The 25,254-nt window shown below is 42.0% G+C and overlaps 1 protein-coding gene across 18 annotated transcripts in view; it reads right to left on the bottom strand.

The window, feature by feature from the left end:
* Nucleotides 1-25,254, bottom strand: part of PLCH2 (phospholipase C eta 2) — a 74,899-nt gene that overhangs the window by 12,290 nt on the left and 37,355 nt on the right. For 6 of the 18 annotated variants that reach the window (XM_048326572.1, XM_048326589.1, XM_048326573.1 and 3 more), the window contains 18 exons: nt 17,083-17,229; nt 16,497-16,740; nt 15,845-15,974; nt 14,658-14,828; nt 12,725-12,818; nt 9,162-9,365; nt 7,963-8,083; nt 6,493-6,664; nt 6,125-6,232; nt 4,800-4,958; nt 3,967-4,059; nt 3,400-3,500; nt 2,976-3,073; nt 2,464-2,646; nt 2,011-2,118; nt 1,708-1,832; nt 1,225-1,309; nt 593-739 (listed from right to left, as the gene is read on the bottom strand). In XM_048326572.1, the coding sequence (XP_048182529.1) occupies nt 593-739; nt 1,225-1,309; nt 1,708-1,832; nt 2,011-2,118; nt 2,464-2,646; nt 2,976-3,073; nt 3,400-3,500; nt 3,967-4,059; nt 4,800-4,958; nt 6,125-6,232; nt 6,493-6,664; nt 7,963-8,083; nt 9,162-9,365; nt 12,725-12,818; nt 14,658-14,828; nt 15,845-15,974; nt 16,497-16,740; nt 17,083-17,229 (2,490 nt within the window). Of the gene's footprint in view, nt 1-592; nt 740-1,224; nt 1,310-1,707; nt 1,833-2,010; nt 2,119-2,463; nt 2,647-2,975; nt 3,074-3,399; nt 3,501-3,966; nt 4,060-4,799; nt 4,959-6,124; nt 6,233-6,492; nt 6,665-7,962; nt 8,084-9,161; nt 9,366-12,724; nt 12,819-14,657; nt 14,829-15,844; nt 15,976-16,496; nt 16,741-17,082; nt 17,230-22,481; nt 23,539-25,254 lie in introns of those variants that run through there. The other 12 variants (XM_048326588.1, XM_048326586.1, XM_048326587.1 and 9 more) reach the window with 9 other exon arrangements.

The raw sequence follows: 25,254 nt of genomic DNA, 5'->3' as shown, positions 1-25,254 counted from the left end.
TTAGGACTGCAATCCTTTCATCCAAGGTGAGTTTATTGAGACTGGATGTTTGTTTTCAATCTTAAACAAAAATTTTTTTCTTTACTTTGAAAGGAAAGCAAAGCATACACAGAAGAAGCTTGAATGCAAAAGAAGACTGAACTGAAAACAGAAAAGGGAAACTGTCGGAAAACAGCATTTAATAACGTGAATCCCATCATTAGAATAGGTAACTTTCTGTTCTGTGTCAAACCACTACTCATAGTCATAAGGGTAAGCAAAACACAGTGGTTTTTCAGAAACTGGTGTGAAGAAATGGAGGAAAAAGCAGTAAAGGAGTAAAGATTCTGTATAGTAGCCTGCCAAGCCCACAGTGTTTACCCATCCTGCGTAACAATCTTACCCATTTTTTCCAAATCTAGTCCCAAAAGTCTAGAGTTAATTGATTTAGTCTTCATCACCATTTAAGTCAGCAGTGGACTAAGGCAGACAACTCAGGGCCCAGACTCCAGTCTCTTATTCTAACTAGAAATTTCTGCAGCAGATATATTGATTTTCATTTATCACAGGAAAAATCCCAGCCCACTAATTTGGGATGTCACCTTTCTCTTACCTGGCATCATACTGCTGAAGGCTATTGTCCTCTGCCCAATGAAATCCCTCCCAATGGGGTCGTGATCCCACACGAGGAACCGGATCAGGGCAATCTCTGGCATGTGGACTGTGAACACCAATGTCTCCTCCCACATGGGGTTAAAACCTTGCAAGGAGGGAATCAGCCTTTAGGTATCTCATTCACAGGAAACAAGAAGCCTGCCTGCATAAGGAATGGCTTAACTGCAGTCATTCTCGTTTTCCTCATAGATTGATCATTGTTCTTGGAAAATCCAGTACTCCCCCAGGAGACACAACAGCACAAGGATTTGCAAGCAACAGAGTTGGGTCTTACTTAAATTTGGTTTGGTCAACCTGCCTTTTGGCCACAGCAAGCTCAAAACACCCTTCTCTCACACTGATTGAGAAGACAAATGTCTTGTTTTACACCAAGACCTTCAGCACATTTATGCCAACTCAGTCAAACAATTCAAGATTCAAGTCTTATTAACATTAAAAATGCTAAAATCCAATTTTCAATGCTTTGTCATAACAGGCACCAAATCTTATCTACTCATATCCTTATGAGCAAAACTTGCCTGAAAGAGGATGTTTCAGCCATAAAAAACCATAAATCCCAGATAATCTTACCATTATCATCAACTACTCTAGTTTGTTCTTTGAAGCAATCAACAGGTAAGCCTATAACTTCTACTTCAACAAATGGATCTATGATCTGAAAAACAAAAACCAACAAATATTGGAAAGAAAGAGTGACAAAGATGAAATCCAAGCAAATGGCTTTTACAATATGGGCACTGTACGTGAATGTCTGAGTAATTATTGGTCCTGAGCCATGTGGAGTGGATTATTATATTGATAAGATCTCTTTCCCTTTTTTTGCTCCTCCTGGAAGTACTGTGTTGGCAAATGGAGGAAAATCATCAAACCACTTCTGTGATGCTTAAAAGTGAAGAAAACCACCTGAAGATGTAGGATGCTCATGACCTAAGTTATTCATGTTCTGTGCCCCCTGACAAAGAACTGCAGGATGTGAAATCCTCATCCTTAGCCCAGCCAGTATGGAAAGAAACCTTCTGCAACACACAAGAACGATCACCAGCTGTCCCATACCTCTCCTCTGTCTCCCAGCATGGAATCACGTGGTTTGGGAAGCTGTTGACCACTGATAATTCTTAGAACCAGCTGTTTCTTCAATTGACCAGGCAGGGGGTCTTCAGAATTTGGATTAAAGACACCTGTCAGAATGAAGAGCCACATAATGTGAAAGAAGTGCAACATGACTTTAATTACAGATACCTTCTGGCTCGTTTGTTTCTAGCATCAGAAATGCATCTTTAAACAAACTGCAACAAGGCCCCACACTCAATCCTGTCATGCAACCAGTGATCCACTGGTTTTGCTGGTTTTCCTTACCTTGACACATGCAGTTTGGTTTGAGGACATAGCCACAGTTCCCATTGGCACTAAATTTGGCCCGGTTGAGTTGCAGCATTCTCCCCTCTGACTGGTAGTTTAGTGCAACTATTTAAAAAACAAAATCAGATTCAAATTTGACTTCTTAGATGCAAAAAATCAGGTATCTTATGGAAAATAACTCTTATATTACAGCTTCAGGGAGAGAAGCTCTCCAAAAGAGCTGAACTCTGAAGCCCTTTTGCATTTGAGAAGTTCATTTATTTCCATTTACAAGCATGTAAGACACATGTTCAAGGTAATCAATCCAGGGACAGTAACAAGGAGGACTCAGTGGTCAGCAAACCTGGATAAGCAGAGAACTCTGAGTGTCCTAAGGGGTGGTTCCAGCACTCCTATTAAAACATCCCTCCCGAAAGAGAACAAAAATAAGTAAGTTTCCTTTCTGCTCACCAAGCTGGCAGCCAGCATTCCAGAAAGGCTGGGGGTTGTAGTTGCTGGAGTCCACTCGATAGGAGGAGGGGTAGATGCGGGACAGCTGGTGCTGGTTGAAGCGTAGGTACTGTGCTGGCTTCTGCTGCAGGATCTGGTGGGCTTTGGTTTCACTGAAAGATGAAACCTGCCAGCTGGAAGAGACTACAGGGCAGAGAGGAGGAGATTAGAAGTAATCTCCTTGTTCATTTATTTATTATCTAGATAAAGCTTTCAAAAGCACATAGCACTGGTCCCTTTTAGCTATCAAGCATCATTTCGTTACATGCCACTCAGAGGGAGCTATGTTTCCCTTAAATTACAGCAGACACTGTGCTTGTTGGAGCAGTTATGGTTGGGAAAATGAAGTTGAATATGATGATGACCTGAATTTCATTAAGAAGTCTTCTTTTAATAAAAGGATATGTAAGAACATAAACCTTTCCATTTTTTTGGGTAGCAATTATTTTCAGCAAGCTTTTGGTTCAACTTACGCTCAGTTTCAACATCATGGATGCCAACAGACTTTGTGTATTTCACCAGGTCAGACAGGGCCCTGGACAGCTTCATTGTCTTCTTCTGCCGGTTTACCCTAAAAAGACAAAACAAATTAACTTTCCGCTAATTAAGGGGTAATTTTTATCTTTCATATTTAAAAATTAATCAGGGTAAGGAAATATATGAGACAGTAAGAGCTCAAAATGCATAAAAGGTCCACTGTGCTTTGCTAATTAGTCTGAACAGCACCAAGAGATCATTCTGGTGATTTTGTGGCAGACATTGCATCTCCCCATATTCCTGTCACATGCCTGCAGCCATCAACAAACTGGCATCTGGACCAGAAGCAAACCAATTGAGTGAGTGCATTTATGTAGGCATATTTTAGCAACAAAGTTGTCCAGTCACTTGTTAACTAACCTGCTGTAATGTACAGAGCTCCTGGCTAAATTCCCTTGGGAATCCGAATCATCTTCACCCTCTTCCAGACTTGATGCCTTTTTCAATTTGCTTCCTTTTTTCTGTGCCAGGAGGAAATAAAACCATAGTATCATAACTGCATGATCGAAGTTTGAGCAGCTGGCTACAGTTGTGCTTTGTTATGCCAATGAGTGTGTTACTTAGAGAAAATGGAAAATGACAGCTTTCGTAACACTCAGTTCTGCAGCAGAATTTGCACACAGGGAAAACTCAGCCCAGGGTGTGAGCCTTGTTATAAAGGAAGCACAAATCCTCAGATAAAAGGTGTAAATTAATTTCCGTGGTTCTCAGTTAGATCTTGGATGCCTTCAGACCTTCATGTAAATTGAATCTGTGTTGTTACGCACAATGATAAGCTGCTCCCCAGCCTGCCTATTCAGTGAACAGCCTCAGAGCAAGGTGCTGCAGATGCTGCAGTTATGAAATTCCTCTCCACTGTGTGCAAACAAAAAAAAACCCTCCAAGAATCCACGATCTGGTGCAGACCTCACCTTGCCAGGGCCTCACCTTGCGTTTGGAAAAGCTGCCCATGAGTGACCGGCTGTGCCTTTTGCTGGCACTGAAATCTTCCCCCGTTTCCACATCATCCTCAAGTTTACTCTGAAGCAAGCAAAGAGAAAAGAATACAGGAGCTCAAACAGAGTGCTCAGACAGTATCTGGGTATCAGCACAAACAGGAGGGGTTTTTAACACTGACTATTCTGGGTAGCACCTCTGCTAAAGGGTTTTTCAAGACTTGGCCTTGTAGTGGCTCTCACAAGAACTCTCTAATACATTGTGTAAAGCATTGGGTTAAAGTACATCCAAAACTCAGCCCACAGAATGTTTTGGGAAGCTGATTTTTAGTTCTCATCCCTAATTTAGTTTTAACCCCTGGTTATTACACCTGCTTATTACTGGCAGATCTCCACTGTTTTTCATTTGCATGGAACAATCTTCCCAATCTTTTTGTGGCTTATTACAAAGTCTAAAATGAAAATATCTTAACTTCATGAAGTGTAGTCTGTGGGCTGAGTACATTTTTATAAATTAGAGTTAACATAAAATTAAAATACAATGAAAATGCATAGAACATAGAGAACTGAGGAACAAAAAGAGCCCAACTTTCATAAGCAGTTTTTAAAATGGAAAATCAAATTCTTTCTGTTGAAAAGTCATTTCAGAGTACATTTCATGCTCCAATTGCTGTGTGAGCAAGATAAATAGTTTGTGAATCTGACAGTGATGTTCACCTGGCATCATCATTAACTGCATGAAATCAGCTATGAAGCTGAAGTCAGTAATATAAGATATATTTAGTAAACTAATGAATCACAAGTACAATACAAACATAAATTCACCTTCTTACTATCAGACTTCAGCCCAGCCTTTCCTGGAGATGGTAGAGTGGAAACTGTAAAATTGTTTGGATCTTCACAGTCACGGATTTTGGATTCTTTTATCAGCGAGTCAAGTTTTTTCTTTGCTATATTCTCCACTCTTTTCCTGTTAGCAGATGCCTGCAAACAAAACATTAAATCATTAAACAAGGCAGTGATTAAAAAAGTCTCATGTGAGTCCCATGCCGTGTCCAGGCTGACCCTGCAGCTCCAACAGGTGCAAGATCTATTGGATGGGAGATGCTTTAGAATCCTCTTTTCAGCAGATCAAAGGCAAAATGCAAGAGAATTCCCATTCCCTGCTTTGTGGGCACCATGACCCATGGGGGGAAGTGGGGAAATGAAACTAAAAATAAAAATCTAGAGGTTTTTTTTTTTACTCAGGCATTTTAAGGGGTGACAGATTGTGTTTTCTCAGTAGGCCTCAAGAATTCCCAGTTACATTTGTCATGAAACAAGCTCTGATTTTCTGAACTCTTCAAAAATTCATTTTGGAAAGCAAACCAGGTGTAGCAAATCCCAGATTTAAAGCATCAGTAAACCTCAGCAAAGTGAACTGTTAGTAACAGAGAAGGTGCTGTAAAATATTGCAAAGTGATATGCTAACATGTCATAACTTTAAAAAGCAAAGAAATTATTTTTCTCCTTTGGTAGTCTTATTCACAAAGAAGTTTCTCTTTTAGATGAAAAGGATCAAATCCGTAACACAAAATGAGGAAATTGCCTGAGGGAGAGAGGACTGAGAATGCAAACTCTCTCCAGGGCAATCTGGTTTATGTCATTAAATGATTTTGCTGTGTTTTGTATTGTTTCTGCAAGGTGCAATGGAACTTGCAAGAAGATTAAAGTGACAAAAAATAGAACTTTTAAAAAGGATGAAGAAATAAGGGATTTTCAGATTGAAGCAAGCAGAGATTTTCCTTACAGTAAAAATCAACCAAGCCCAGAATTCAGCAAAGCAAAGGGATGCTCTGTAACAATGTCCACAATTTAACATAAGTAGAATATTTTCTTCTCTTTTTCTGCATTTGAGGGGAAACACACTGTAATGTAATAAAGAATCATGAGATATTACTCTTTAAACTTGAAATATAACCCCTAGAACTGCTGCTGCTTCATGTGCTCTTTTGTCAATCTGCCCTCATGAAGATTTAGAACCTAAACCACTTGTGATGAATCCCAAAGATCAGACCACATCCACAATCCAGAGAACTCCTACAAGGTTTCCTCTCACTGGGATGGGAAGTCTTGACAAACATTTACATTCAAATGGGCACTTCACTTACATCTCCATTCATTAGTTTACAGTCATCATCAATCTCATCAGCACTGTCCTCATCAGAAACTTCTCCCTCCTCTGCATCATCACTGATGTTGGCTGGAAGTTTCTTGCCCTAGAAGATAAATTTATTACAGAGGCAGGGGAGCATGCAGCTCTTGCTATGACACATTTGAAAAAAACCCCAAATTATTCAAAGCATGTTCCTTCCAGGTTCTTACTAAATGAGAAGACACTTGTTCAGAACCTTAAGCAGCAGTTTCCTAAGGACTGCTTTTTGTGAAATGATTTAAGTTCGGGTACAGTGACAACCAGGCAGAAATCATCATCATCACAAACAGAAGTCGGGAAAGGACACATGAAGCAGGTGTTTACCTTAACCAGGATCTTGCCTTTAAGACTTGCTGGGGAAGGGAGCTTTGTGGAGTCATCGCTGTGCACAGAAGACAGATCCAGTTTGTCTCCCAGGATCTCTGTAAGATACTGAGCCATCTTCTTCTGCTGCATGATGCTGCAGTGGTTCTCAATCGACAAGATCACGGGGTACCTGCAGAGACAAGCAAGTATCAGCTGCAAAGTTGGCTTTTACAGCATGAAGTCTTTTCCAACTAACAACAGAGCAGATAAGCCTGCAGACAAAGCCTCTCCTACAAAGACAGCAAGTGTTACTTCTAGATTAAGTTTTATTGTTGTCATTTATTGTTGATTTTCCAGGCTGAGGCCAAGGAACAACGATGCCTGGTTGGTTGAAGGGAAGACTTGTGGAACATCTACTCCAGTGTGGTCAGTGCTACGCAAAACCACATTGAAGATGGGATTTCTCTTTAGAGAGGATGCACTTTAAGATGAGCACAAAAGCCAGTCTATAAAGGAGTTTTGCAGGACTAAACTATCAGGTATTCATTAATTAAAAATCAGTTATTTCTATCCTGACATCTGGCCCTTATTAGCTCCTCATCAGAAAAAATAAAGCTTTCAGCCAGACGATGCCTGCAGGACAAAACTTTCCCAGTTAAGGATGTGGTCCCAGTTAACATTTTTGCAAAGGTTTAAAAAACTGAACAATTTCAGAAGCATTGCCTTATATTCTTCTGGCCAGCTTTCCTTTGATTTGTTTACCATGTCTTCAGGCAAACTGCAAAAAATCTCAGGCTCACAAGAAGTTTACCTTGCCTGAAAATTTAGCTCAAGTTTAGCTCTATTTATAAAGGCGGATGGGCTGCTTTGGGGGAGCTACTGGAAAATTTTTATAGAGATAAAGTAATTTCTCTTTAAAAAAAAACCAAAGGTTGGCACACACATTTTGACTGTGTGTGGAGGAAGAGAACAGTAACTGCCAAGGTATATGAAACTTCCCATTAATAATACTGATTTTTTGAGCGAGGTACCTGTAGGGAAAATAACCTCTTTCCCCTGAACAGTCTGCTTTGTCCACAATCAGGCTACTGTCTCTTTGGATTCTTTATTCCCTGACTTGTTTCCTATCCCTGGAGCACCCAGGTGTATCCTTGGCAGCACCAGAGTGCACATCCAGAGAGATACAGTGGTTCAGCTGTCAGTCCTTCAATAAAAACATTCACTGGCAAAACCTGTTGTTCCTCAGGCATTGTACAAGCTCAATAAAGCCAGCCCCACACCTCTAGGCAGAATGTCCCTACTCATCTTTGCCTTGCTGTTTCTTTCTGAAGGATCTGAAGGATTTCCCCCCAGAAAACAACTCCAAATTCTGTCTGGAATTCTGTTCTCTGCAGGAACAGGTCAGATCTTCATTCCCTGTACAAGGATGCCAGGGAACACTCCCAATCGTAGCCCTGAGACTCAAAGGTTGGCAGGCTGGATACATACTCATTCTTGATAAAGGCATATTTGTTGATAGTTTCAATCACATCTTTGAAGAGGATTTTGGAAGTCAAGGTGTATCCATGGTGGACAATTGGTTCACCATCCGGCCCGTCCCAGCAGTCAACTGTAGGACACAAACAACGACAGCCATCAGACCAGGAACACCTGGGCCACCATCTGGGGGGGAACATGAGACCCTGAAATTCCCTTCAGCAGCCCAGCCAGCCGTGCCCCAAAGCCAGGCACAGGTTCATTCCCACCCTTCATCTCTGGCTCCCTTGGAAGGAACTTCCTGGCCTTGACTTTCTGCTGGGACCAGGTGACTGTTCCCATTGTTTGAGAAAGCCCCAAGCAAAGGAACTCTTCAAACAAAGGAACTCTTCAAACAAATGCTGAGGAGTGTTATGACAGGGAGAGAGATGACAGACCAGAGCACTGCTTTCACTGTGCTACTGCTGAACCTGAAAAGGAAAGCAGAGGCTCTCAGCCAAGCTGCTCACAGCACAGGCCAAGCCAAGACCTGGCCATCTCTAGCCCACCTTGGATTTTGCCTGACTTTATACTTGTCTATAATCATCTTTCCATGAAATGTTTTACTCCTCTGAAGCACCCAATGGCATACCTACCATCCAACCTGAGCAAACCATAATATTTGCCTTCTGAAAAACTGTGAAAACACTTTGATGGTCAGAACATTAAAGATGATTGTGAAACAGGCAATGTCTCAGAAAGGCAGCACAAGCATCAGAAGGGATTGCACAAGAAGGGATCCTGGTCACTGCAGAGACTGTCACCATTTCACAGAATACTTCCCTACTTCCCTTAGGAGACACATCCACTTTCCTCTCAGGTGTGCCAAGAACTCTGCCATATTTGCCATCTGATTGTCACACACTTGGCTAGGCAGGACAAGCACCAATGCATTCTGCCCAATGTCAGCACCCTCTCTACAACAAGAGGTTTACAATCTTTTTCATCAGTACCAACACCACCACTCCCCAAATGTCTGTCTTATTTCCATGCTCAGGAAAATTTGTCCATTCTATCACATTATTTTGTTGCTCTTTATGAAGGGAAGACACCATTTTCCCAGGCTATTTCTTCTCCCCAATTATCATGTCTTCTGCAGAAGTCACAAATCTTTCTTCAGAGAAGAGAAACAAGACTACAGAGCCCACTGACAGCTCCTTTTAGCTCTTTACCTTCCACGCAGCGACAGCCAGACTGTAGCACCCATGCATACATGTCCACCCTGGACTGGGACATCAGCTGATCTCCCATGAGGTAGGTGTTGTGTGAAGAGGTAATGAAATAGTGACTCAGAGGGTAGCTCATGTCCTGGTTCACTTGGTAATGTTCTGGGTTGAATATGTCCCCTGATGGACTCCGCATGTAGTTGGTGAAACCTGGGAACAAACACCACTATAAATAATGCAGTTTCATCCTTTTTGTTGCTGTAACCTTCCTAAAACCAGCCTAAAATGCATCCCTGTGTTCACCAACACACTTAAGATAAAGAAATAGCACCACTGCATCCCAAATGTCACCATGACCAAGTGCAATTACTGCCTTTCTAATTGCTTTGTACATTTTCCCACTCTGCCTTTCCTGAGAAAAAGACATCTATTTAATCCAAACCTTTTAGGCTTATAATTTGTGTCAAAAGATTCTGCTGGGACATTAGGTCATGTGGTATATAAAAGCCTCCAGAGATCTGCAGTCATATCCCGGTGTTGCTCCTCAGTGAAATGTTGTAAGATTTACAGTATTGGGCTGTCTAGACAGTTTTTGGTGGTCCAACAGGAGATATTCTCCTCTCCTCTTTCAGTATTTTCCCCAAAAATACCAGAAGAATGACAGCACACATTGGCTTGTACAAGCTACAGTCTCCAATTTGGATATGACACCACAAACATGCCTGTGGAGTGGGGAGCTCTGCAGTACTGCACTAATGTTGCCTCAGAGACTGACGTTCACTCCAGACTTGACACTGAAATATCAACTCAATGAAATATCTGTGGGGCCTTCGGTGATGCTACTAGAAGAATTTATTTTCTGGAGCAGTGGGACGCCTGTAAATCCTGCAGGCATCATCGCCCGGGCCCTCTGTGTATCGCAATCACCACTCTTGTTCAGAAGCAAAGTTTTAGCAAGTTATGATTTTATCTTTGTGTGAAATTGCTGCTCTCAGACCTCCAGCAGACATTTGTGCACATATCACAGATATTTTCACAATCCAGGCTGACATGAAACACTGTAACTTGCACTTCAAATATCCCCCAAACATTTTCCTTTCACCACGGAGGAAAGACTCAGACTCCCATTCACACCCTGGCTTTGCTGACAGCAATGATGCCTTTGGCCAATAGGTTTCTGCTTCAAGACCTCTGATTCTCCTGACATTTCACCCATTCCATAAATAACTCAGTGCCCATGTAAAAATCCTGCCAAACTTCTAAAGGTCTTAACACACTTTGACTGTGACAAGATAATATGTCACTTTTATGATGGTTCTCCTAGGCTGTACATTTGGTGTTGATGAAAGTTTTATTAAAGGAAAAGAGCTGATAAATACATATAGCAGCCAGAACTTTTTGAACAATACAATGGGACACAATGCCAGGGAATTCTCAGCCCAGCTGAATATTGGAGTCTCTTGGAGCACATATCATGATCAATGAGCAAATCAGTGATAGAGCCAGGGTGAAAACAAAAGATGAACCAAGGCAGAGCAACCACCGTGGAAAATGGATAGAGCAGAGTGTGTCAGCAAACACACAGCCAACCACTCGTGGCAGGTTAATCAGTTCTTCCTGCAAACAAATCAGCTGCTGCAAGATTAATTCCACCCAGCTGCTGCAACAACACCATTGTTTGCTTTAAGCTCTTGTTAAAATATGATGTCACGACTGTTGTAATGAGTTCACACCAATTGGATTTATCAGTCCTACAAGGAAGAAACAGGAATGAAGGAAGATCCTGTCAGCAGTGTGTCCCACAGGACTCCAGTGCTCACACTCAGGGAAGGTGCACTGGCACGGTGTCACTTTGATCAGCAGACAAAGGTAAAGGGTTTCTTTGCAAGGCTGTGAATGAGCCAATTGTCACAGGCCAGTCCAAGGTGCTCCACGGCAAAAGCCAGCACAGCTGAGGACACAAGGCAGTACAGGCACACGAATGAATACAAAAGGACAAAGAACACTGCACTATTATTTCACTCTACTGAAGTGCAGCCAAGTGTGGGCAGGATGCTCCTGTCTGGGCAGTACCAGTTTGAGGAATAAACAGGCAGCCTCAGCTTCCATGGCTGTTGCACTTCAGCCCCCAAGGCAACACTGGACTTGTTTTCTGGGAGACGGGAGACATCTAAGGTCTCAACTCCACAAAAGACAAAAGAATAACTCCTATGTGTGTGTGTGCACACACGTTCATACGTGATGTACATGCAGACACAGATCTATGATTTTTAAGCAGTTCTTCCTCCTTTGTCAGCACCAGCCCAGCACTGTGTCCCTGTCAGCTCCTCAGTCACCTCTGTTTGGATGTTACCTGAAATCTCCTGCATTAATTAAGCTCTAGATTGGGTCTCTTCTGTTCTGCTGCACTTCCAGCAAGTTACTGGAGGGGTTAAGATCACGAAGCTTTTTCCCATTGTCTCCAAAGGACCTCACCTTCTGCTTCCCCCAGTCAGGAGATCTGTAGCAGACACCAGCAGAATGTCACCATGCTGGACTCTCTTATCCTAACCCATAAACTCTCTAATGTTTTATCATCCATTCTGAGGCAAAGCAATTGTATAGATTTTTTTATAGAATAGTTTCCTCTATGGAAACCTACAAAAGTTTGAAAAGCCTACTCTTACTTTTACAGATATGAGGAAGGCAAGATATTGAACTTGCTTATTCATTATTTATGTGACTGCAACTGCCTGTAAAGACCAGAAAATGAAAAGAATGTCATCTGCTCCCTCACTGGCATTAGCATAAGCTTTAAAATAAATTGAAAATTTAGTCTGGAAGTAGAACAGACCTTGACCCATCCTAAGCAAGCACCTTAAACACTGTACCAGAAACTACCCACTTCTTCCTGCAGGAAACCAAACAACTTCTGTTCTGCCACTTTTCAGGATGACAACACACCCACAGAAATGGACAAGACTGATTTGCTAAAGGTCCAAGAACTTTTGCACAGAATCTAATTCCTGAGGAAAGTACTCTCTTCTCAGAGTCAATAAGATCCGGCTGAAGATTTACTATTTAGGGGAAAGGACTTACAGTCAGTCCCCAAAATAACAGCTACCAGCCTGGTGGTACAGCATTGACATATTTAGAGAGAAGGCTTCAGCAGCAAAGGTCAGGAAGGCAGGACCAATTTCATCTATCATCCCACTCAGACATTTACTCTGGATCACATCACTCCTCTTATTAAGACTTAAATGATTTCCAAAAATACCTGCAGGAATGATGCAACTAAATTCAACTGTATTTTCCAAAGCACAAATAAAGACACCTCCAGTTCCAGCTGACTTTCAATGACTGCTGCTTCATCATGATATGTATCTTTCAAAATTCCTCCAAAGAGATCTGATTTCCCCTTAGGTTTCTCAGCAAATGGTAGATATTTAAAAAAAAGCAAAAAGACTGGAAACATTCTCTATACAACATGACAAAATTCTACAAGTATATATTCTGCAAGCAGCAGCAATATTCTCCTGAGCATTGAGACAGTTCCCTTTTCCCTCCAAAAGCTGCACCAGCCAGCTTACCATCAATTCCCAGGGCTCCCTCCTTCTTGTTCTCCGGGCATGGCTCAAACTTGCTGATGATTTCCAGGCAATGTTCTTTAGTCACATTTGTCATCTGTAAAAGCAGCAAAAACGCAGTGTTAACTATTAATCACAGCTTCTCTTAGCTCCTTCCTCTGTCTCCACTCCAATAGCTGGGCAGATTATCCATAGTGGGACTCAGGATTTCCAGTTCCCCAGTGGGATTCTCACTCCTGTCAATCAGTGTCAGGTCAGATCAAAAGGGGAGCACTCTGTGAAAAGTTTCTGTGCTATTGGCAGCTGCCTGATGACAGAGCTCTGCTTTGTAGGTCAGATCTGTTGTTAGGCACCACAGAGCATCCAAACAGAACGAGCTTTGTCACAAACCAATGGGATTTCTTCCCTTGTAGGATTAAAGGATTAGTTTGCATTATCAAAGGGTTTTTTACTTTAAAATAAAACAAGAAAATGGCTCATCTTCATGCAGCAGACAGAAAAATCTGTTAGTAGCAGGGAAACAGAGAATCGGGACATAATGTTCTCAGGAAATCTGCTAACTTCAAGGTTGCTTTGCATTCTCGACTGAAAAAGAAAAGATTACAAAGGGAAAAATATATCTGTAAATGTTGTCACTTATGAAACCAGGGCTATTAATGTTGAGCTGTAACTTTTTTTACATAATGCAATGTCTTAGTAACTTAATTTTAACACAATTAATACTCCTGTTTTTAAGTGTTGATGCATTCTCCAACTATTATCCCTATTTAATATTCCTGCCCTGAGTGGTCCAGAAAAATCCTTTCTATTAGATGCTGTACATGGCATGAAAACACAGCCCTTGTCATCAGAGTGCAATAAAGTGACCAACAATTTGGCAACACAGAACCTTTGCCTGGGGGAAAATGAAACCACCAGCACATCTGCTACAAAATCAATGCCTTTTCTGGGGGTAATTTAAAACCTAATAAATAAAAGTAAAATAAGAAGAAGAAAAAACCCCTCTAACTCTGGATTTGAACATCGATGATACATTTGCTGGGTTCAAAAGATAAAGCCCTGGAACACCAGGTTTTCCTGGAATGGAGTAAAGATGTTTTCCCTGTCCATGCTGAATGAGAAAGGGTGGCAAGGGCGAGAAGCCTCCCAGGCAGGATTTGGCCATGTCAGTAATTAGCTGAGCTGATTTGCGTCCTGTGGTGAGTGTTCATTTTGCTCTCACCATCTGGAGGATCAATTGACCAATGAAATGGAAACACATCCCACTTATCTAAGAAGATAACTGCCAGAGAGGTGGTTTTTTTATTCATTCATTTCGTGGGCAATGATTGAAACTCATGGACATTTATGACTTACAGGCATGAAGCTTCAGAGGAGACCATGAGAGGAAAAGGGCAAAGATAAGTCAATGCATTTGTTCCTGCAGCACTGGAGTCAAATACTCAGAGACAATTTCTTAGGTACTACAGTGTGTTTCAAAAACTCTCCTATACATTAATCATCTTCTCAACTGCTCTTTGAAAGATAATCTTCCAGTTTACACACTGAGATAGTGTGACAAAGTAATTCAGTGTTTCATCATGGGCTGTGCACTGGGTCACAAGCAGAGCCAGCAACACCAGCTTTGCTCCAAGGTACTGAATACTGGGAACAGACAGATACTGATGGAATTGCTCAAGGGGAACACATGAAAAAATAAAGCAATTCTAGAGATTATATTTAGGGGCACAACAAAAGAGCCTACAGGAAAAAAAAGGTAGTGAGAACAAGAAGATTCAAGAAATAGTCCTGCCAGCCTACAGATGAAAATCAAGAGACATCTGTCTGTCTTTCACATGCACAGCATCAAAGTCCCCACGCCTTTTAAGTGGGAATTCATCCCCAAAGCCAAGCAGGAAGGCATGCAGCTGGAATTCTGCTGCTGGCTTGGGCCTACCTTCTGTTCAGTCTCCAGGAAGCGTTTCAGGTCATCGGTGTCCAGGTAGTCCTTGTGGTTGCTGTAGGTGAGCATCAGCAGGTACAGATCGCGCCGGGTCGACATCATCTTGTAAAAGGCACAGAACTCCTCAAAGTCCAGCGTGCCCTGGTTGGCATCTGTGTCAGCCTCCTGCAGCACACAGCAATGAGACAGTCAGGAACCCAACTGCCTGCACCAATTTTAAAGAAACAAACCCCTGCATGAGAGTGAAACACTGGAATTAAATGCAGGTTGGAGCTGCCTGACATGGCTGCTAGAACAGACTGATCTATCACAGGGATGCTCTGCACAGCTCTGAACCTCTCCCATGGATACATCAGTGCAGGAGCCAAAAAAACAACTTTGAAGGTTTTAATTGTTCCACAGGGAACCCTGCTGGAGGATTTCTTCTGTCTATGGCAATGAAGTAAAGACAAGGTACCCTCCAACAACATGCATGTGTCTGGCAGAATTACCCACTCACATCTTCAGAAGATCACTGGAACCCAAGTCATCTTGAAATTAATTTTATATCCAGGATTTGAGAGGATATCTGTTAAACCAAGGCCATAAACTAATAAGATCTGGAAGAATACTAATTTTGCAAGTAAAGAAAAAAATCATCAGGGATTTCACATAAAGGCTTGCTGGTCCCTGCAGGGACATTGTGACAACAAAAGCTACACATCTCCATTGTTGCTCACTAAATTGGGCCAAGGTCAGCAGAATTTAATGTCAAACAAACAGCTCTTAGCAGTGCAAATTTCTGACAGATACAGAAGTTTGCATGCTGGATATTTTATTACTACCAGCTACCATAGGATATTGGATACTTTATTAGATAATATTTATTAGAGAGAACATAATCAGAGGAGGAAACGTGGCTGAGTTTCTGATAAAAAGGTATATAGCAAAAGAGCAATCTTGGTACTGTGTGTCTTCATGTTATGTAACACCAGAAGGTACCTGGTGTATTGCCTTTTTCTGTGCATAACAATTTATCTGTGACGTGTTTTTGGAGCTCTTTTCAATTTACCAAATGGACTGTGTAGTATCTCTCAGTAGAGTGGAAACAAACCAGCTGCTGAAGTATTTGCAATCTCTCCTACTGGGTTTTGTGTTAAACCTTTGCCTTTTCAGGAAAAAAAATAAATATTTTTTCTTACCTTAAACATTTGCTTGACTTTCTGTCGGGGTAGGTTCACATTCAGTTTGTGCATGAGCTGGAGCACTTCACTAATACTCAGGCTGCCATCCCCATTTTTATCTGCTTCATCAAATGTCTGCTTCAACCACATTGAACAGGAGTTAAGGAACAGTGAGGAATATTGAAGGGTATTACTGGACATCATGGATATGTGATTGTTTTCACATTAGGAAACACTGCAAATGAGACTGGGAATGAAAATTCAAGCTAATATCTAACTCTACTCTGTTCAGTAACAGCTTCGAGACTTGCTGTGCTCAACATGCCACACATGCTCTGGGCCGATTTAACAGCACAGAAGAAAAGCTTCTGAGTGAATCTCAGTGTTCCATCACCAAATTAAATGGATGGTTTTACACCAAAGGAGTAAGATATGAAAGAAAATACCTGTGTGTTTTTTCAGTCCACTCAGTCACTCACCTCCAAATCTTGCCCAGAACAACCCTCTTCAGGAACTTCTCTGTCTCTGGAAACAGGGAATACAATGGGAACTGCTTTGAAGCTCTGAGCCTCGTGCTCACTTGCAGCAAAGCAAATACTGTAAGGAATCCTGAGCTTATCCATAGCTCTCCACTGCTGGGAAACACTCCCAGGCAGCACGGGAAGGATATTGGTCTCTGGTCCTTTGGCGTTTGGAGAGGCTGTCCTCGTCACTGATCCCTGCCATCAGGTACTTCAGCCCTGTGATCCAGGTGCGTGCTTCCTCAGCACTGGAGGACACCAGGTCCAGAGATTCCATGTGGTCCCCATGGTAGATGCTGAAGCAGCAGTTGGGGTCGAAGCTGCCGTCAGCATAGCGCTGGAAGATCTCCGACTGCTTCCCCTCACACACCTCCTGGATGGAGTCGATGGAAACTGCAATGACAAAAGCAGGCAGCTCATTAATGGCTGTGTGCATGCCCTGGGCTGGGCAGATGCATTCATCCCACAGAGAAATCCCAGAGAGGGAGAGCCCAAACCTCACACTGCAAGGCCCCAGCTCACACAGGTGTTGCCTACAACACACTACACCCCTGCAACCTGCACAGCCAACAACAGCAACCTCAACTTCATAAATTATCCATCATAAAATCATTTACTGCCCTTTAAAGTCAAGTACAACACCTGTCCTTGAGCCAGATCCTTCATTTTCATTTGTTTACAAGAGGACAAGGCCCCAGGAGGGGTCAGAGGGGAGGTTCTGGGGCTGACACTCACTTTTGGCTTTCTCATTCTTCCGAGAAGGTCTCCAGCGGATGCACGACCTGTGGTCATCCAAGTAATAGAAGCGGACCAGCCCCTTGGAACCACCTCGGAGTTTGATCATCTGGGTGCCCATTTGCATGGAGCTCATACATCTTTCCACTGAGGAGAGGAATGAAGTGATAGCAGTGAGTCAGACTTTGGTTCCTTTGGAATCACCTTTACAGGAAGAAAACACATCGAGCAGCTGCCAAATGAACAGTTCAAGTCAAAAGGCAAGGTCTCCTGTAGTGTCTGATATAAGAGGTCAGGTATTAAGACCAAAAAGTTGGAAAGATTCTTGGCAACTGTGGACTTACCTGTAAATGTGGAAGTTTTCATTCCTACATTAATTTATATGAAATATACGTACATTGGAACCAGCACAAGGTATGTACCTTTCTCAAGACCACCTCGAATCTGAGCTCCTTCAACATGTAAACCTTGTGCTGGACACAGGATGAAATTTCCCCTGGGAACGGGAATCCTTGGCCAGCAAGGTCCCACTGCTTCTATGGATTAAGTCACTGATCCTATAGATTTGCTTATCAAGAACCTCACAGCACAGATTTTTCATCTTCCAAATCTCCCAAACCCACATCTTCCTAACAGCAGGCCTCTCACCTGTGTTGTACTCTGCCTCTGGGCCTCAGGACCTGTTCCATTCCTGTGGGTTTGGCAGCATCCCAAACAGTGCAGGCAGTGGCCTTAAAAGCCACCAGTGTTGGGAGAGGCTCTCTCCAAGGGAGGCAAGCTGGTCTGCTCTGCCTCTGCGGGAATCCTGCCCTTTCCTGGGGAGCTGCTGCCAAACCAGGGCTCTGGCACTGGAAGCCCCTGGGAGCCAGGTTGGGGCCTTCTTCTGAAATCCAGCTGCTGCAAGGATTAAGCTCAACAACTTCAATCCAACTGCGAGCAACTGGCTCTGCCCCAGGAATAAATGCAGACTCACATTTTCTGCCAAGTCTCCCATTTATTTCCCATGATGACAGAGCAGAGCCTGTGACCTGATTTTCCTTTGACTTTCTGCCTGATCTGTTGAAGTAAAATTAAAACTATTACCATGTTCAACATTTTTTTTTTTTTTCAGATCTAGAGATGAGAAGTGAAAATTACTGCTGAGATTCTGGATTGAAGAATGAAAACTAATGCAATACACATTCTAGTTTATAAATAAATGCAAGGAGATTCTGAGGTCAGCTCTCTTTTATCAATCTTCTGCCATCAAGATTAAAGATGAAACAGTGTCCAAATAAAAACACTCATTCCATGTATTCCAAAATGCATCAACACCGACACAGCACTTTGGAGTGATTCAAGTCTACCTCTCAGGCAAAGGCAAGGCAAGTAAAAAAGAAATGGGAAAAAGCTTTGATGTCCCTGAGCTTATGTTCAGAAAAAGTCAATTAATTTACTCTGGAAAAGGTTCAGCAAAATAGATTCATTTGAAAGCAGACTGCTATAGTAAAAGAAAATTTTAATTTAAAGGCACAATTCTGTAGAGATCACTGTCCATGTTAATAAAATATTCATGGAGAGAAGGTGCAGAATTGAGAACAAGATAATCCCTCGTGTAACATTTTACTTCTTAAAGCTGGACCCTTGGCTTCAGTCAGAGATGCCTTTAGAAAAAATTAATATTCCGCAGGTGCCAGTCATAAAGGCAAGTGCTGTGCCAGAAACATCACTGGAATCCACTGCAATATCAGATCCCAACTCTCTCCCAGACACTCAATCTTTTCAATATCTGCTTTCATTCCACTTCAGATGAAGATAAATATTTATCAGATTTACTGAGATAATAATTATTGGAAGCTTGAACTTATTTTAATTTCATAAGGCTTATAGGGTTTTTTGGAAAAAAAATTGGTCAAAATAGCTAATAAAAGAATTTCTCTTAACTCTAATCACACACACTTCAAATCACATTACATTTCCAACTTCCTCTTTGGGAGTTATAGCAGTAAATAGTCTTACTTGAAGAAATGAGAAGAGTAGAAATGGGAAAAGTATCAAAGATCATACCTGTTACAAAGCAGAACATAATGAAGAAGCACCAAAATAAAACCGCACACTTTCCGCAACACACATTTACTTTGCTTTCACATGAAGTATGAATATGTTCCCTGCTGTTAAAATTTTAATAAGCATCCTTGGATTGCTTTTTCAACGCAGCTGTTTATTTTGTTGCAGGATTTCTCACCCAAAGCTACCCTGAGCATCTCACAACCGCCTGCTGCAGTTCCAGCTCATCTGGACTGAGCTTGGGTGATCCGTGACCAGCCCCAATATTTCAGTGTCTGTTGTCATCTTTTTTGGGGTTGGTGACATAGGGAAAGGAGGGCACAAGAAATCTCTTCCTGTGTCAGAGCAGCAGCTTTCCTGGATCCTCCCAATGCAATGGGAAGGAAAACCCCGAAGGGAATGCAGAGGTGTCTGCTGGGGGCAGCCAGGCAAGGGCCAGGAGATGGAGCAGGGACACCTCCACACCCGTCCCTCTGTGTGGCACTGACACACACACCCTCCCCTGTGGGACTGAAAGTTTAGAGCACTACAGAGACTGGAAGGAAAAAAAAAAGATATCCTAGTGGTACTTATATCAAACAGAAAATGATATATTTTTTTCTGAAGTCTTTCACAGCATGTAAGTGAAAAGGGCACACTGCTGAGAAGCAGAACTACTTCTCCTTGCCATTGTTCAGATTCCTTCTTTAAGGATTCATTTCTATACTTCAAATAAAAATCCCCCAGTCTTGCAATGAACCAGGCTTTTGAAGAAATGGCTCTTAACTATCTTCAATTAAGGCTGAACTACAGCTTTTCTGTTTTGTACTTCACTAGTTCCTTTTTTTTCAGAATTCAGCTTATGTTCAGCTTGCTTCTGATCTAATGAGTTGCCTCAATTTGCATCTGGACAAAAAAAATCGTGGAGAGAAGATGGATCTCTGTACTGCAGCACAGAGCACTGCCAGAGCAGAGCAGGGAATAGAAACGTGGAACACCCATTTCCACACCGGACTGATGCAGCAAAAAGACTCACAGTCATTTTTCATGCTTCTTAATAACATTTATATTTACTATATTAAGTGTTAAAGTAACAATAAATAGCAAAACTACACAAACCATAAACCCTACAATTTGTTCTGAAGAAAGGGGGAAAAAAGAGACCAATTTCATGTCTATTGTTAGAAAGATGTTCTAGTGTCTGCAAATTAATTATTTATGGTTCAGTAGGATTATTGTCTTTTAGGAGTCTCTGAGTTTGATGTAAATGTGTGAAGGAGTGGGAGTATTTTAGCATGTGGGGATGAAAAGAAGTCAGGAGATTGAGTCATTGAGTATTTTTGTACATGGACCAGCTTTGTCAAAAGATTCACGTCCCAGGGTTCAAGGATGCCCCAGGTTGCGTTGCACACCTTTGCCCCAGTCAGGCTTAGGGACAGTGAGCAGGGAGCATCAAACCCCTCTGCTGAGTTCTGCCCCATGAGCAGATCCTGGAAGGATGAGTCCTAATTGTGTGCCTCACAACAACCACCCTCCTAAACAACATCAGGAGAGGAAAACGAGATTTCAGCAGCTTATTTCTCTCCAGGGCCTCCAGAAGATGTTTGTGAGCCCAGAGAAACCCCCCAGTACACGTGCACCAGAAGGGCAAGTTGTTCCCTTAAAATATCATCAAACCAAAACAGCTTTCCCACACACAAACAGAGGACTCCCACACTTGTCACACATTCAGCACTGCCAATCCATTGAAGACATAATGACTGCCCCATTTTTTTAAAGTCTCACTGGAAATGGTTTCGCAGCTATAAGTGGCTCATCAACATGTAAACCAAAGAGCTGACTGGCTCCAACTATTCCTGTCAGGAATGTCACTTTCTTTCTAGACAGGAGGCATAAAATCTTATTTAGAGTCAATATATCAATATAGTGATATAAAATATGTAATATATCCAAATACATAATACATCCAGCAGCGTGTGCTGGGAATTCTGTCCAGCTGAGCAGTCCAGAAGATACTTTCAAGTCCTGCCTAAGAAGTGTCTGTGGTGTTCATGGCCCAGGTACACCAGGCTGACTCGCATCACTACACTGGGCCCAGTTAAAAACCAGATCACATCCAAACTCATTAATCTTCATTTGTTTTGTTTTGCATCCCTCCAGCCTCATGAACAGGTCCCTCTCACCTTTTAAACCAACCATCTTATTCCTAGCACAACTTTCTCCCCCTTGTTGGCTCTCAGTGGCTCAAGCTTTGCTGAAGTCCAGGACTTTGGTTCTGCTCATTGGCCAAAACAATCTGAAAGTGTCTTTGGAAAAGAACACTTCTGTGCAATTCTGCCAGCAATGATTGGGACAGTGTTTACTGTGTACAAGAGATAATGGAAGACTGAACCCATCCTTAAAGCACACAACCCCTAATAAACAAGATGTTAATGGGAGAAGAGATGCTCTTAATCCTATGGAAATTAGGGGGCTCGATTCGGGGTCAGACTGTCAGCTCTCCATCCCTCCATCAGCCACCTGCATCCAGGGAAATGCAGAAGCAGAGTAGGATGGTGTTTCTCAACCTCTGCAAAAATTCCCAGTACTTTCTGAGCTATCTATGTGTCCAATTTTCTTGCTAAAAAAAAATATCTTTGATCGATGAAGCTGACAGACAAGTAGGACAAAAAAGTGCTCCAAGGGAACGGGCGGTTCTGGTCAAGGCTGTGCAGATTTCCTCACTGGACATGCAGAAGTGGCTCAAGAAGATTGTTACTAAAGTGCTTTTACTAGAACATCTGTTTTCTCTGGCCATCTCTAATTAGGTTTGCTGGGTTTATTACCTATTTAAATGAAAGGCTGCTGGGAGCACCCAAAGGGGATCCTTCTCACCGAGCCAGTGAAGCTTGAGAATTTTGTGTATCAGCATTCAGAAAACAACCTCCCAACAGTCCAGTGACCTACTGTGCATGAAGACAGCAGAGATACTTCTAAATGCTTGTTTTTAAAACTCTAAACTACAAATAAAATTTAAAGAGTTAAGAGGTGTATAATACTGGCAGATATCATGTATAATACTTGCTGTGGGTAAGAAAAAGACAGAGGCTATGCAACAGAAAATGAAAAAAGGTCAGCACGTATCAAAATGTACAAATTTGCTCTAGCTTGTCCTGAAGAACATAAATAAACAATGAAATTATAAGTGAGGGCTTGTTGAAAAAAAAAGAACTACACTACCAACCAAGCAACATAACATCAGACCAGGGCTGCCTCAAGTCCTTCCTTCTTCTCTGCTCCTCACACTGCTGCTACACAAAGGTGCCACTAAGATTTCAACATGAAAGCTTTTGAGATGTCACCATTTCATTCAATGCAGGGATTCAGCATCTTACCAAAGTGGCCGATTTTCCATCTTGGAGAAGCTACAATGCTGCCACCAACCCAGAAAAAGTCTTCGGCCAGACGGGCCACTGAGAACTTATTTTGAAGCAAGGGAGATTTTGAGATATCCATATCTGAGCTGGACTGAAAACAAGCACTGATGGCCTTAGGAGGTATCAAGATTCTGTAGTACACATTTTCCATGTAATAGAGTAAAAATATTATCAGAAAAAGAGAAAATAGCAGTGAATTTACAAAATCCTGTGGTCTTTTTCAGGTTGCTTCAGAACAGTTTCTCAGCAAATTTAGGCCTCCTTCACAGTCCAGATTTAGAACATTAAAATCCCAATAAAATCCTTTCTATTCAGATGTACCTGTGTGACTACTTTGGAGGATTGGGTGGGCTTCAGTTCAAGATTTTAAAGAAGACACAGGATGGACCATGAGGCAATTTGGCATGAAGATGCATCCATTTCTGGACAGCAAGGCCTCCTGATGATATTCTTTTCCTCCTGCTGATTCTTCTTCCTTTGGTACTTTCCCAACTGCTCATCAAGACATCACAGCAATTTATAGTTGTTGGCTCCTCCACCGCTTCCTCCTCCTGACAGCGATTCCCACAACAAGAAAACCCTTTCCTTTCTTTGGTCACCAACAGATTTGCAGGTCCCACTCTTGCTGAGGGTCTACCCGCTCTTCAAAACCAACCAACAACATCCCCTGCAGTAAATAATGCACAGTTAACAGCACAATCCATTCCCCTCTCTGCCCTCCTGAGCCACCCTTGCCTTTCACCGTGGATCTGCCCAGGTGCATAAGCTCTTCAGTCTCTTTCCAGGACAGGGAAAAAAAAGAACAATCACATTTTCTTCTCATACAGCTCTTCAAAATATCATTGTACCAGCCTTCCTCTTTTCTCCAAAGGGTCTCCTCACTATTTTAGTGGACATTTCTGGTAAAAGAAAGAACATTTCTCTCTAGGCAGCAAAAACTAGATATGATGGAAACACAGCACATGTTTGCTTCAAATCCTAAATCCATCATACGCACTAATCCTAAAGCCGTGCTCCTGCCCTATCCAGTCAAGGGATTTACATGACATGTTACAGCTGAAAAAAAAAAAAAAAAGGTTTAAAAAAAGTGCTTTCTTCTTCATCTTCCTCTCTTCCTCCTCTTCCTTCTTCTCCTTCTTCCCCAGTATCTTTCCATCTCACATCCTATTTAGGGGTGACTCTGTAAGCTGACAGATCCGTAGAAGATCTTGCTTAGGGCACAGCCAGGCAGCTCTTGTGAACAGAATTGCTGTAACAGAACCAGGAGCACTGAGGGGGCTCCAAAACTGGCAGATAAAAGCAGGTAAGGATTAATTTTTAAAAAGCACTAAGTCACTACCTCATTCCATTTGAAATGCACCCACTGAACTCCAAATACAGAAATCCGTCATTTAGGTTATCGCAACCACTTATGCTACATTAAGTTTTAAGTACAATAGACAATCTCTCCTGCCGTCTGTGATCTGTACAAGGAGCCTCATATGCTTCTACCCTGATGAGCTAAACACAAATTGCCCGTTTAAAAACACATTCATTAAGTGCTTCCTACTCTTCCTTTCACAGTTTGAAAAAGGCTTTGGAGTAGTTAATTCTGGAGATGATTCACTCTCAATTACAAGTTGTTTATTTCACCACCTATGCCCAGAGTTCTTATACTGAGCTTGACTCAAGAGTTTAACCACAGATTAATTCCAAACTAGAACCAAACTGGGTCTGCACCACGGGTGGTAGTGATGCTATGTACACTCTCGCCACTATTAATTCAAACACTTCAACCACAGCCTTCCATCCTCCTAGGGCATCTTTCAAGAGCAATTTAGTGAGATGACTGCAAACTGTCATCAGGGGAAGAGCAACTTCTCCTGTAAAATGCTCAGAAGGATATATCCATCCCACAGAAAACTCTGCCCTGAAGGGAAGAACAAAGGAAACTTTGTTCTAAAGATCCTAATCCTTTCTTCAGGTGAAGCCTGGCCCAGGATGAGATCTGGGACCTGGGAGTTTCGTTGCCTGCTCTACCACCTGCTTTTCTGAATTTCTTAAATAAACCCATAAACGTCTTTGTGTAATGTCCACGCTAGAGAAATTACACCTTAAATGGCGAGAATGACACTGTTGTACCACACAGGGAAGGAGAGAGAACTAAACTTTGAGGGTCTTAATTATAAGGAGACAGACTTAAGGCAAACTTCTGCATAAACCAAAAGTATTGCAGCTCTGTAGCTCCTTTTTTCCCCTCGCAGTATTTAATCAGGATTCCTTGCAGTTTTCCAGGCTGTACATGCAACAAAATCAGTGGCTGGCACAGAACACTAAGGGTATTCCCTTCAAAATTCAAATATCAATTCTGCCAGGACATCCTAGAGTCTGCATTAACCATTTATGTGTTATCAACCTGGGGACAAGGGGAAGGGAGGAGAAGAGTGAAATGTAACTCCCATTGCAGCATTGCTCCAGATATTGGTTTCACGGTTCAGAATTAGAATTCTGCACAAGCAGGGCTTCAAATGTGCATTTGGTTTTATTTAAGTAGAGAGAAATGCCAGTGATTTATAGCACTGGAAAAGAACTATTACAATATTCAAGTTAAAGTTAGATTTTTAATCCTAAGAGCACCCAGAGAAGGTTAATTTAAATCCTTTTAGTTGACACGATCCATCCACCCCTTCAGGCCTCCTAAGAAAATCATCATGGAAACAGAGAAAAATAAAATCTTTCAGAAGGCTCCTCG

This window comes from Corvus hawaiiensis, chromosome 22 (assembly GCF_020740725.1).
Source record: "Corvus hawaiiensis isolate bCorHaw1 chromosome 22, bCorHaw1.pri.cur, whole genome shotgun sequence".
Taxonomy (NCBI): Eukaryota; Metazoa; Chordata; class Aves; order Passeriformes; family Corvidae; genus Corvus; species Corvus hawaiiensis.
Note: the sequence above shows the minus strand (reverse complement) of the source record. Positions and strands in the feature narration are given on the sequence as shown.